The 12,454-nt window shown below is 36.5% G+C and overlaps 2 protein-coding genes across 5 annotated transcripts; one reads left to right on the top strand and one right to left on the bottom strand.

The window, feature by feature from the left end:
* Window positions 1-1,329: 1,329 nt before the first annotated feature.
* LOC132564710 (uncharacterized) lies at window positions 1,330-5,626 on the bottom strand. 4 transcript variants are annotated; one of them, XM_060229341.1, is made up of 6 exons: window positions 5,473-5,626; window positions 3,696-3,829; window positions 3,176-3,341; window positions 2,789-2,865; window positions 1,770-1,900; window positions 1,330-1,564 (listed from the first exon to the last, which is right to left on the bottom strand). In XM_060229341.1, exons 2-6 carry the CDS (start codon window positions 3,819-3,821, stop codon window positions 1,330-1,332), a joined length of 735 nt encoding a protein of 244 aa, XP_060085324.1. In that variant the 5' UTR covers window positions 3,822-3,829; window positions 5,473-5,626. The 4 variants fall into 4 exon arrangements, with proteins under 4 accessions (XP_060085324.1, XP_060085325.1, XP_060085326.1 ...); XM_060229342.1 differs by having other exon boundaries at window positions 5,521-5,615; XM_060229343.1 differs by lacking the exon at window positions 5,473-5,626 and adding an exon at window positions 5,306-5,444.
* Window positions 5,627-10,430: 4,804 nt separating this feature from the next.
* Window positions 10,431-12,355, top strand: LOC132564712 (uncharacterized). The gene is made up of 3 exons (XM_060229344.1): window positions 10,431-10,622; window positions 11,638-11,671; window positions 12,270-12,355. Exons 1-3 carry the CDS (start codon window positions 10,431-10,433, stop codon window positions 12,353-12,355), a joined length of 312 nt encoding a protein of 103 aa, XP_060085327.1.
* Window positions 12,356-12,454: the final 99 nt, after the last annotated feature.

Here is a 12,454-nt window from a genome sequence, read left to right as displayed (position 1 = left end):
CAAATAATGGTTGTTTTAAGTTAATACTAGGAATGATTAATGAGAAAGAGAAGGAATGTTTAAACACTTTCACCTATTTCCTATATCAATATTTGATGTCTTCACTGAAGAAATTAGAAAGTTTGACCAGATTGTCTATACTTCAAACGAACAAGATGTTTGGTGTCCCATTGATGTCCTTTCAAATTTATGTATCTGGGATTTATTATATGACATAACCACATTGTGTTAAGTCATCAAACTGGTCATATGACCAGGTGATGGTCAGGTAAAATGACTAAATATGGTCACATTGTAGCTAAGGAATTGGACATGAGACAAAAATGTGTCAATGATATCTAGTAGAGAAAATGAATTAAGGCAAAAGTGGTTGTGAGGTAAGGTGATAACGACTTTGGGGAGAACAGTCCAGCTGTAAAGACCCATTCCTGTCTACAGTGCTTCTCCTCATTTCACACTATTCTGACTTGGGAACAAAAACTTACAGGACTTGTAATATTATGAAACTTAAGATTTTTAACTTTAACTGCAAATAACTGCAGAGCCATAGCAAGAAACATTGTACATCACAGCTGTAATGTCATATCGGAACATGTATAAAAGTGACCAACACAATGCTGATGTCTTGTCTTTCACACAAGAAAATCACAGTAACCAAGATTCAAATCAATCTTTTTCCTTTCACACTCCCAAAATGATCTTTTCAACACATTTCAATTGTCTAAAACTTAATGCTTTAAAAAAAAAATTTTCCATGAAAAACATTCTTCAAACAGACTTTCCACCTTCTTTCATAAGAACTTTTTCTATGCATCCCTAAAAATATATCTTTCTTTACACATGAGTTCAGGCACTAGAGCCAACGCCGTGCGTTCTCGTTGGGTGGATAGTAGATGCCTCCACTCCTCAGCTGGATATCCCCAGGTATGCCGGGTGATTGATCAGAAGAGAGAATCAGATAATAAATATCAATCACAACAGTCTGCAGAGTGGTTATTCCTTGACTTTATTATTAATCGTCTACCGGTTTTGCCCTCCCGGGCTTCTTCAGGACGAAAATCACAATTTTTGAGCTGCATTTTGAGTACATCTGATTTTCTTTACACATGATTTTTACACACTCTTTTTCGGAATTTCTAAATATTGGGAATATTTCCCAAATTCATTTTCCTCAGCAGAAGTGAATCATAGTTATAAAAATATAAACATTATATAAAGCACATATTGCTATATCTGAATTCCTATGATTTTACTAGTGATGGGCAAGTCAGCTTTACTCAAACAAAAATTCTCATTATTTCTTCTTTTTGTCCCAGTTTCCCCCCTTCCCTATTTAATTCCCTTTTTCTTGACATATGCATTAAAATCATCACTGTTGAGTTTGTAGGCCCAGTGCTGGAGCGTCTGTCTAACGACTGGTGAGACCGCCTTGTTGTCGTAGCCACATCCCGTCTTAACACACTTTGAGATTAGATTGTTTCTCCACCTCCCAGTAACACCGGCACACCGTAGCCAGCGCCCAACCTGTCGTTCATCGTCAGATGTCCGTCTGCCTTGGTAAAACCTACAAAAGTTAACTCTGGATACAAAATCTACATCAACTCAAGGTTAAATACATAGTCAAGGCTAACCACAGAGGGCCAAATAAGGATCCAGAAATTTCTATTTTTGTGTTGTTGTTTCTGCCTGTCAACAATGAAGAGACATTTCAGGCCATGGATTCAGAAAACCCTAACGTAGTAAAGGTTACAATTTAAAGAAGACCTTACCTACAATACCACTGGAACCAGCCATAGGGATCTTGTTTGTGTATCCATCCACTCTCTTCCCACATGTCAAGACTTCCTCCACATTTGACCTTATAGGTGTTGACCTCTGTGCGGTATGAAGCACTAGTCACCTGTACACAGGTAGGAATAAAGAAACTGACTGACAAATCTAATGAATGGTTTCCTCAACATAGATGTGTTTGAATTGTTTGACCTCTTCAACAACTTTGATTATACAATCTCTTCCGAAGTTGTATAATTATATCATGTGATAAAACACAATGGCAGCTTTCATTTATGTGAAATAGAACAGTTCTCCAATAATTAAATGTAATAATTCTGGCTTAAATCAAGACATACCTGCAGAAATTAATACAAGCCTTTGAGAAAGCTCATCAGAGCTCAAAATAAGCCTATTGAACAACTCTGGTCTAACTGATTGATAAAGAAACCCTTGTGATGAAGAGACAATGTGATGCTGTATGACAATACATTATGTATGTAAAGCTATATTTCACCAGGTATGTAGGGCAAGTGAAACCAAAGTTTCAATGGTATAAAAGTAAACAGCACCCTCGATATGAAATTGGTTTTCCTATCAACAAATACAGGAGACAATTTTATAATAAATGCAAAATACCTGCTATGTCTATCCCTATTTTCATTTCCGAGACCACTCCAAATATTCAAGAGTTAGGTGACATCTTCAATTCAATCATTTAATTGTGATTCTTTGTTAAGTTAATTCTAGTAAATCGTCTGTCCCAACCCAGTACTTCCCGGTTTGTTTTAGACACTACCCACACAATTTAACCGATAACTTGCTTTGAGGTAGTACAAAGGAAATGGGACCATGGACAGAAGTGATTTATTTTAGAATCCTGGTATAAAGTAGAGAAAGGTTCTTTATTTCATTATTCTCAAAACCAATAGATCATTTTGGTGAATTAAATTATGAAAAAGTAACATATTTAGGATACATAAAAATTAATTTCACAGCACCTCTTTTACAGACATACCTGCTTGGCAATGTTCAGTCCCTCAAACCAATCACAAGGTAGTTCTTTGTAGACTTCTGTACCCGAGTAGCTTTTACCTGTAATGAGAAAAATTACCTACATTAGATATAATTCCAACTACAATCTCTAAAAAACCTTTGATAAGATGAGTGACAGAGATCTGTAAATTAATATCTTACCAGCTCTTACATATTAGTTCTCTGCTGCTTTTCAATAAAATTTAAAACCGATCTTCAATCAAGATATCAGTTGTACATGCTGCATTTAATTTTAAAATCATCCGAGTCAGTTTAGGCAGATGACTTGGATGTTGTGGTTTCCCTCAAATTTTTAACACATCGCTTGACAATATTGTTTGTGCCAGGTGAGATGACAGGAAACATTTACCTGTTGCGCCTGATCTGATCGAGCGGAAGTATGTTCCTCCAAAACTCCCAGCCTGTAAAACTTCTTTTGGAGTCAAGTTAGGTCGGAATTCCGGCCAATCTGGGAACTCTAACTGACCATTTTTGTTTTTAGATGGAATTTCTTCAGTAAATTTGAGATCAGTTGTCTGAAAAATAAGTTCCAATTAAATCCTAACATCTGTATATATTTCATTTTGTATCTTATAATTTGAAGTACACTAGGCAAAAGGTAAGTGTGTTACCACTGTGCCACCTGACCACCTGGTGAAATATTGCTGTCTCAAATAATGCTTGGTGTACTGTATATATGAAAGGCAGATACCAGAATCTTGGTTGTTTGGATGTTTTTGTTTTGTTTTTCTTTTCAAATTTTATAAAATGTGTTCTTGTTCATCTACTAAATTGCTATACAATGTTTACACACTTCATGTAATTTGACATTGCTTTTTAATTAATCAAACTGAATGCTCACAAAAATATGAACATATTTTAATGCCCACCTCAAAATTTGTTGCATCATCAATAAGCTTTGCGTAGTTCTTTGGTTTGTTCACCTGAACTTTTGCCTTTTTAGGTTTTTTTCCCTCTGTGTCAGCAGTGTGTTGTTTTAATTCCCGTTTCGGCATATTTTTTGCTGAAAAGAAAACATAACATATTTTAAAAAGAAAACATACATTACCAACTCATCATAGTAGCATGTTTCTATTGATAAATAAAATTATCCGAGTACAGCATCAGGGATACAGAGTACCCAATACTGGATTAAACTATGTATTTTTTTACTTGTCAATTGAACCAAGCGCCTGTGATCCATCTTTACAGCCAGCACACCTGTAGAGATATCAGAGCACTAAGTCTTCAGAAGCATGATCCATTTAATAATTACAGGATTATGAAGATTGGCCACTATTATATCATTCAAGGCATTTCCTTCAAAAATCATGTAAATGCAATATTTCAAGGCTGAAATATATCAGAGACATATATAACATGTGTTATATATGTCTCTGAATATATGAACAAACGAATTATACCCAATGGAAGCTCCAAATGTTGGCAAATATTGTACGCAGTATACAGTGTCGGCCAATGTAATCGTAACAGAATCCTAGTTCCAAGAAGAACCACGAATACCTTTGACCATAAGTTGTTGTACCAGCAACCGTTTCGTCTTGATGGTTTCTCGGGCTCAATTTATGTAACCTGTGCTAGTTACGTAACTCAAGTAGCTTTCCTTCGCCAGACTAACAGTATTTTTCAGTGTGTGAATTTACTTCTGCGATCTGCGCAACGAAGATCTAGTTATCCTAGATAGATACCAGATTCATGGAAGTCTAAAAAGGCGAAAAACCGGTTTCCTGGTGTGCTTCTTGTCGTGTCTTCTCGCATGTGTACGTTAGAAAAAGCTATGACAAAGGGCCGCTGACCGCACAGAGAAAATGGTGGGGTTTACTAAAGGCAAGAGTACTGGCCAGTCTTGACCAGAATATACTGCACGACACAACATATTGTGTATCAATTCGTTAACTACGGATTTGATTTCCAAAAACGTAACTCAATGTACGGAATCTGATTTAAGTGCAAGGTGATTTGTCAGCTAAATACAATCTTCCTGGGTTCTTCGCAAACTTTCTAATTTTCCAAACGAACCAGGAAGGACCGGACTTGTCATTTTTCCCAAATAGCTGCGCTCTTTGTTTTCCAAGTGAAGAGAGTTGAATATTAAATGTAAGGGAGACTAATATTTTATCAAAAAGCTAAAAAAAAGTACTATGTATAATAAATACAGTGATGTACTGAATCGTAAGCGTGGTTTTATTATCACTATTATTTTAATACGACTGCCTTCACTCAGAGACGTATATATACGTCTCTGGTTATACGAATCAAAATATGAAGAAACGTGCCGAGTCGAAATCATGTGAACTTACTTCAGTTTAATGTGAAACATGCAATCTGTTTGATAATTGTCGGAGCTTGTTCTGCAGAAGTTTACTACACACAAATTATAGTTTCCTATAAGTGACTATCACAACAGTGTATACATGTATGTGCAAGAATCGTGACAAAGTCAAGTTAAAAAGTATTTAAAAAGTAAAGTTACACTAACATAATTATATCCATGTGTGGGGGTCCTGTGAAGAGATAACGACATGTGAATGGTAAAACTCAAACGTCTTCCTCTACAGAAAGAATGCCAGATACCATGCGGTGAAATACCGCTGACTTTGTAAAATGGATGGAAATCCCTGTCAGTAGGAGGTAATCAGTAGTCACCTATGACTTGGTATTGCCCATGACGTATCCATAGTCCCACTCTTTCACCGACACAATTCCGCCGTGTCACGTATCGTGGCGACGTTTTGCCAACATCCTACGACATCCAATGTCGCTGGCGGCATGATATTCGCAACCAGTGTCCAAACCATGAAGTTATTCCGTTCAAGTATTCATGCTTTAAACGCTATATGGACATAGGCTGACACATCGCCGACACCCACGCAATCTCTCCCAGAGTCCTTTGCGCCGGTATCTATGCGTGGTGCTATGTGATAGGTTGTATTCTGTGTGTCACGGTGTGATTACACTCATGTCCAATAAGAGACAGTGCGTCCCTATGCATCCGTATACAAATGACACAGGCAACGCTCACAACTTTTGATATATGTATGAGTGTTTACATATATGTACGTGACAAATATCACGTACGTACGTGATATTTGTAACAAATTCCTATGGAAAAAATATAACATTTTATATAAAGAATTGGGCACAAGTTACAACTTGAACATTATTAACGCCATTTCATTCAGTAGAAACACAATTACATTATACACATTTCGAGCTGGCTCAAAATAATTATATACATATTATTTTTAATTAAGAGCGAGAGGGAGAGAGAGATCTACTAAAATTTCATGGCTGAATAAATACTTTCTTACAAAACTACATCTTAGATATATCTTATATAGAGCTAGAACCCTGAGAGCAGGGAAAGACATTTAGGCAGAGAGACAGAGAGTAGGGGAGAGACATTTAGGCAGAGAGACAGAGAGTAGGGGAGAGACATTTAGGCAGAGAGACAGAGAGTAGGGGAGAGACATTTAGGCAGAGAGACGGAGAGTAGGGGAGAGACATTTAGGCAGAGAGACGGAGAGTAGGGGAGAGACATTTAGGCAGAGAGACGGAGAGTAGGGGAGATACATTTAGGCAGAGAGACAGAGAGTAGGGGAGAGACATTTAGGCAGAGAGTAGGGGAGTGACATTTAGGCAGAGAGATAGATGGAATGATAAAAGTCCACTGTCAGAGTGGCCAGCCGTGGAAATCAGAGATTGTCCATGGTATGAAGAGGATATTTATTGTTTAACATTAGTATGGTGATTATTAAGAGAGTGAATATGACTTAATTCGATTGAGGTTGAAAGTCAATTAACAGGAAATTAGAGAAAGTGATCATTGAAATTAAACAGAGTCGTTGGAACAGAATGTCGTGTGTGGTCGTTGAGGTTGAACGATGATATGTAAAGGATTATCGCGTTCTGAGAAGAGAGAGAGTGTTGTGTGGACACCAGAGAGTGGAGATACAATATGTAAATAAATATTTTGAACTTAGATAAACTGTAAATAGAAATGGCTCGTAGTCATCATTCTACAACTAGTGTTCGTTTGTATGTTTTTGTTTTGTTTTTGTTTGGTTGTCATTTTGAGCCGGAGTGTCTATGTTGAAGTTGTTGCTTAGCAAGATTAGTGGTGACTACCTCGCTAAAAAAAGGCGGGAAACCCGCCAGATATCATTTAAAAGGGTAAAGTTGCCTTTCCTGGATAGCTCAAGACGATCTATCCGTGATACAGCTGGGATGACCCGGTTCGTCCTGACAACTCGACAAGCTAATGGCTAACTGTCCAGGCTATGTTCATAAGACTAGTAAATGATGATTACAGAGAACAACGCTTCTTAGGTTTTTTTCAGGCAAAGTAACCGATTCCAATATTGCATGTATACCTACACAATGTTGTGCTCGTGGTGTATATAGTACGTAAAACTCGTGTTTTAATTTGGGTCTATGTAACAATTTAACACGTAATAAATGTCTGTTAATGCAGTATGCGTTTGAGTGAACATATCTTGGAGTGAAGTATTTTTGCCAGCCGTTCCATCTGGCTTCGGTATTACAAACGTACTTGAGACCGACTCAATTTGAGATTTGAGTACGAATTCAAAAACTCAAGCTCAGCGTCAGTAAATCGATATCATAAACAAAAAACTCAACTCAACCTCGCAAGCTGAGGCGAAAAAGGGGGAGACTGCACAATATCAGACGTAGTTTAAACCCAAGCTTAAGTAGAAGAAGACTATTTAATACAGTGATACAGTTAATGGCTGATTCTCTGGGAATGAGACACAGATGACGATGACAAATTGAAGTCAGGCGTCTCTTTGGCTTCGAGAAGAGGTCATTTTTAGAAATGGAAAATGATTTCGTTTTGGCAGAGAGATAAGAAACTCTGATAAATGTACATTTGTACAGAAAAGAAGGTCAATTCTCTACACACAAAAGTTGTTCAGTCATCAATTATAGGTTAAAATGATGTTGATATGGTCTATATGTTTTTAGAGTTTCCGCAATGTCGCGGCTGGTCCTAGTAGACAGGTATCTCGAACTCGGAGAAGTTTACGGGAAGAGGGCAAGGCCCACACGCGCAAGGAACCAGATGAACAATCAAACTGTGTTCCAGGGTGTTCAGAGGAAAAAACGCACAAAAACGTATTTTAATGTCAAGGATAAAGGCTGACGGCACATATAGAGAAGTTGTCAACTCTGTTCTTGAACATGCTGCCGTTAATGGCGTAAAAGTCACGTATGTTCGCATCCTTATGGAGGGGGATTACCGCCATAATTATGTTAGTTATTTTCTCCCTTTTAAATTTGGTTCTATGTTCATATATGTAGTTTTCTTCGCCGAGAAGTGTCTATTTTCTATGCCATGTATATTTGTATTATTGCACTAGCTTGATAATCTATTACCTGCAGATTCATTCTACATATAAATCTTATTCTATGTCTATTTTAAATATTTATTCGTCGTCAAGGATCTATTTGATGTGCTATGCACATTTGTATCGGTGCGTTCGTTTTCAAATCGATTGCATGCGATGCAAGTTTTCATTCCATTTTAATACGAGGTCAACCCATCTCGATTTCACATAGTTTAAAAAAATAAAAAATCTATTTAAATTTTGTAACTGTTCCGAAATCAGTAATGACAAAAATCCGAAACTAGGGTTTTGGATTGGGCGCCGCTTGTCGTCATAATGAGGAAATAAAATTATAGTTCCTCATTATGACAACAAGCGGCGCTTTAATCGCAATCGAAAATAAAGCTTTCTCCCTACAAACCGGAAGCGAATCGGAATACGGCAGTTAACCGCGGGATACGAAACGGATTACGGCCGGTTGGCGGGTACCGACGGAAGATATTAAATTAAGTAAGTGATGTTATCTTGTTAACACAAGATATTTAGCTGATAAATCTTTAGTTTGTACCACATGATTTTGTTGCAGGTAAATGGACATGTATTGTGTACACCTCCGTTGGTTAGATCGGTTCAGTTACAATGTGTGTTTGGGGTAGATTTAAGAAGCAAGATCTAGGTAGGCCTACATATGAAGCCGTGTTTAGTTTCAGACAGATTTGTTGGTAAATTATTAAAATAAATTCAATCGATAAATTCATCACAGATTACAGATAAAATATTATAGAAGCTTTATTTAAGGCTGATTTGGCAAGATAAGCATGGAAAACATCATTAACTGTTGGAGAAAAGGAAAATGGTTTTTAAATAAACCGTTAATAGTTAATACACACATTTATAATAAGTAAACGTGTTTTTTTTAAAACTTTCCTATAGTGTTGAGCTCGGCAAGAGCAGCGGAATATTTACGCGAGGCTGCAGCGGCATTGACCGCAACAGCACCCGAGACGCACACGAGAGAAGAATCAGGAACAGCATGCAGCACATCTATCCCATTTCGGCCCACAAGTTTGTCTTTGGCAAGTGAATTGAGAAATATTTTGGGCCCAAATAGGAAATCTGGGAAAAATGCAGGAGGTGCTACAGGTCCTCAATGGTGTCACAGATTTTGCGCCCATCCAGGTGGAATATAAATACAATGGCATCCAATAGGAATGTTGAATGATGCTGTCTTTGCAATAGGTTTGTGAACATAGGCACTCTTACAATAATTTGTTGAGGGTGATGGGTGTTGTAGGTATATGTGGCCACAGTGCAGGGCCCTTGCTGACCTGTCGGTATTCTAGTTTGAAGTGTTTTAGGGGAATATTTTTTCTAAACATATCAACTATTTACTCATAAATAATTTTCCTGAGAAAAAAAAACATGAAAAGCTTCATAGCAAAAGGCCTAGGAAAACACATTTGTGTCTAAAGTTTACTTTTAGTTTTGTTTTTGTTATTACCCCCTGGTATATATCATTATTCTTATTTTAAAAGAATGATGAAGATGTTCCATCTGGGAAAAGGAAGGTAGACTCACAGGCGCCTGTTTGCCAGTATGTTTTTGTAAGTATTGCATGGCAAGTTCATCAAGTTCAAAAATACTTATAAAGACATTCTAATGTGTCTCTGGATCTCAAGGTCAAGACCAAGGTCAGTTACTATAAATAGAAATCATTTGTTGATTCAACTTCTACATTTAATAACTTCAATCTGTCTCAGTTTTTGGTCAAACTTCATACAAGTATCAAGTACGAGTGTATTTAAGACATTAGTATGTGTCATGGTTCCAAGGTTACAGCCGAGGTCCTGTTACTATTTATAGAAACTCATAGATGAATTCAACTTCAACACTATTTAACTGATTTTTTAAACAGAATTTCACCAGAATTTATACAAATGTCTAATAAAAGACATACCCATGTCCACTTGTATAAAAAATCTCAATTTGAGATTTCCTTAACTTGAGATTTTCCTTAGTTGAGATTTCCTCAAATATGACTTGTATAAAGATTCCTCAATCGACTTGAGGACGTCCTCAACTGAGGAAAAGTTGAGTAGAATTTGCAACGGCGTAAGCGGTCCGATTTCGAACTCTTTTTGAAAAGAGGTAAATAACGCTAATACTTTTTCGTGCTTTTTCCCGTAAACTGTCAAAGCGCGAGCCGGGGTGAAGGTAAGTTTCACATAGTCGTCTGCTTGTGATTGAAACTGAAATATGGCTGAATCAAGTAAGAGAGTGAGGAGTGCTAACTGGACAGAAAGAGAGAAAATTTTGTTGATGGAGAGCGTGCGCGAGAGAGAGGAAGTGTTGTTCGGGAAGTTTACCGGGAGTGGCGGACAAATGGGTTTGTCAAATAAAGCGAAGGACAAAGGATGGGAGGATGTGGCTGCAGCTGTTAATGCGTACGTATATATAATTACCGGTACAATTTTGTTTCGATAGTGTGTTCAGATCTGTACTAAAACGACTAGAATTCGCATTATAAGCATAAAGTTATCTGATTAATTAGATGTCAAGATTACGTACATGTATAACGTGTGTATTACAAACACTGACAAATACATCCAGTAGGCAATGCAGTGTAGGATTTACACAGAGCAGTTGTTTTTGCTTGGAGTTACTCAGATTATGACCATTTTGATAATCTTCTCGTCTTTCACAATCATTGTTGATGCAGACGACAGGTGTAACACTAATAAACAATACCAAATCCGGAAGCAGAGCCAGAGTTATGTATAGGCCTTTGTTAAATTATTTTTCTAAGTCAAAGTAGATACCATGTATATATTCACAAACTTTATTGACAAAATAAACCCATATAGACACATTTTCAAACAATGTATTGCAAGTAAACACAATGAAAAATTATCCAATATCCTTAATGAAATTACATCTGTATAATTTCACTTCTTATGTATAGAGATTAAAAAATCACCACTGGATTTTAGTATGGATAATTCCTTGGGTGTTTAGGCAATCATGCCTTTGAGATTTATGTACTAAGGAAACAATTGTATATTGTGTGACACATAAATCAATATAACTTTAAGTGTGATTTTTATTTTTGCAACATTCATGGGGTCATGATAACATTGAGTTTCTGACATATTCATCATGAACTGTAATAAAGAGCAGTGTTAACAAGCTGACAGTATGTTGCAACTAGGATCCCCAAGGTTACATCTATAAAATATTTGATTACTTGGGAAAAAGACATGTATAGGTTGCCTAAATGTGTGTACATGTACATTTAATTTGACTATTATGATTTTTCCAGGAAAATTGGCAGACCAGAAATAAAGGGTTTCTATAAATGATGGGTGGATCAGGGAGGGGACATTTTTTTGCCAAGTATGAACAAAGTGTAACATTTCACTGTATTATTTTCAGTGTTGGGGTAGAAGTCTGATCTGTGTTCCAGATTAAGAAACAATATGACAACATTAAACAGAGAGGTATGCATGTCATAATGTACTTACAAGATAATATTGTTTTTGTTTTTTTTTATAAGTACAATGAAAATAAAAAAGAGTTTTAAAGTTATAAAATATAAATATTGCAACATAAAAATCCTTCATTATATTGTACATATATGTGCAGAATTGTATTTTGTGTCTTAATGCAAAATTAAAACAGTTCGGGTAGAAGAATATCAATTCAGGCCACTACACTTCTTATTGCTTATTTGAGATTGAAAAAAAATGTCCTCCAGTTTTGATTAAACTGTTCTAGATCAATGTGCATATCTAAGTACATGCATGCAATATCCTTCAAACAAAATAAAAAGTACACTGTATATCTAAAAGAATTCAAAATGTTCCTGCCATTAGAGGGGGTAATTCATATTACATGTCCGAGCAATACTAAACTCAGATACTATCTATTAAAATATGTCCCCTAACTGAAACTTTCATTTAAAGTGCATATCTCTATTGAAGCACTGAACTGTCATGTTCAGGCATTTTTGATTGATATAAATGACAGAGCTTTGCAGGCAAGTATCATGTTGCTCTATCAATATAATCTTGATCACGTTTTATTTGGCTTTTGCAGCTAAAGGTAAATTAGATGAACTGAAAAGGCCTAAGACAGGTGGTGGGCCAGTCCCCAAGGAGCAATCAGTTTATGAAAAAATATAGAGAGTCATGATGGGAGACCAAACATAGTTGGGCTAGGAACCTGTCTGGACACAGAAGGTAAAGAAAATGACTCCATATATTGGTAAAATTTATGAGATC

The sequence above is a fragment of the Ylistrum balloti genome, unplaced genomic scaffold (genome assembly GCF_031769215.1).
Source record: "Ylistrum balloti isolate Yb309-2 unplaced genomic scaffold, AGI_CSIRO_Ybal_v1 Utg372630, whole genome shotgun sequence".
NCBI lineage: Eukaryota > Metazoa > Mollusca > Bivalvia > Pectinida > Pectinidae > Ylistrum > Ylistrum balloti.
Note: the sequence above shows the minus strand (reverse complement) of the source record. Positions and strands in the feature narration are given on the sequence as shown.

Bases quoted from the DNA above. Each gene is read 5' to 3' on its own strand.
- LOC132564712 (XM_060229344.1), top strand. From the start codon at position 10,431: ATGGCTGAATCAAGTAAGAGAGTGAGGAGTGCTAACTGGACAGAAAGA. The intron at 10,623-11,637 runs GTATATATAATT...TCTGTGTTCCAG, and splicing joins CTGCAGCTGTTAATGCGTAC to ATTAAGAAACAATATGACAA. The intron at 11,672-12,269 runs GTATGCATGTCA...TGGCTTTTGCAG, and splicing joins TGACAACATTAAACAGAGAG to CTAAAGGTAAATTAGATGAA.
- LOC132564710 (XM_060229340.1), bottom strand. The intron at 3,342-3,695 runs GTGGGCATTAAA...CTTATTTTTCAG, and splicing joins ATGATGCAACAAATTTTGAG to ACAACTGATCTCAAATTTAC. The intron at 1,901-2,788 runs GTATGTCTGTAA...ACCTGTGTACAG, and splicing joins GACTGAACATTGCCAAGCAG to GTGACTAGTGCTTCATACCG.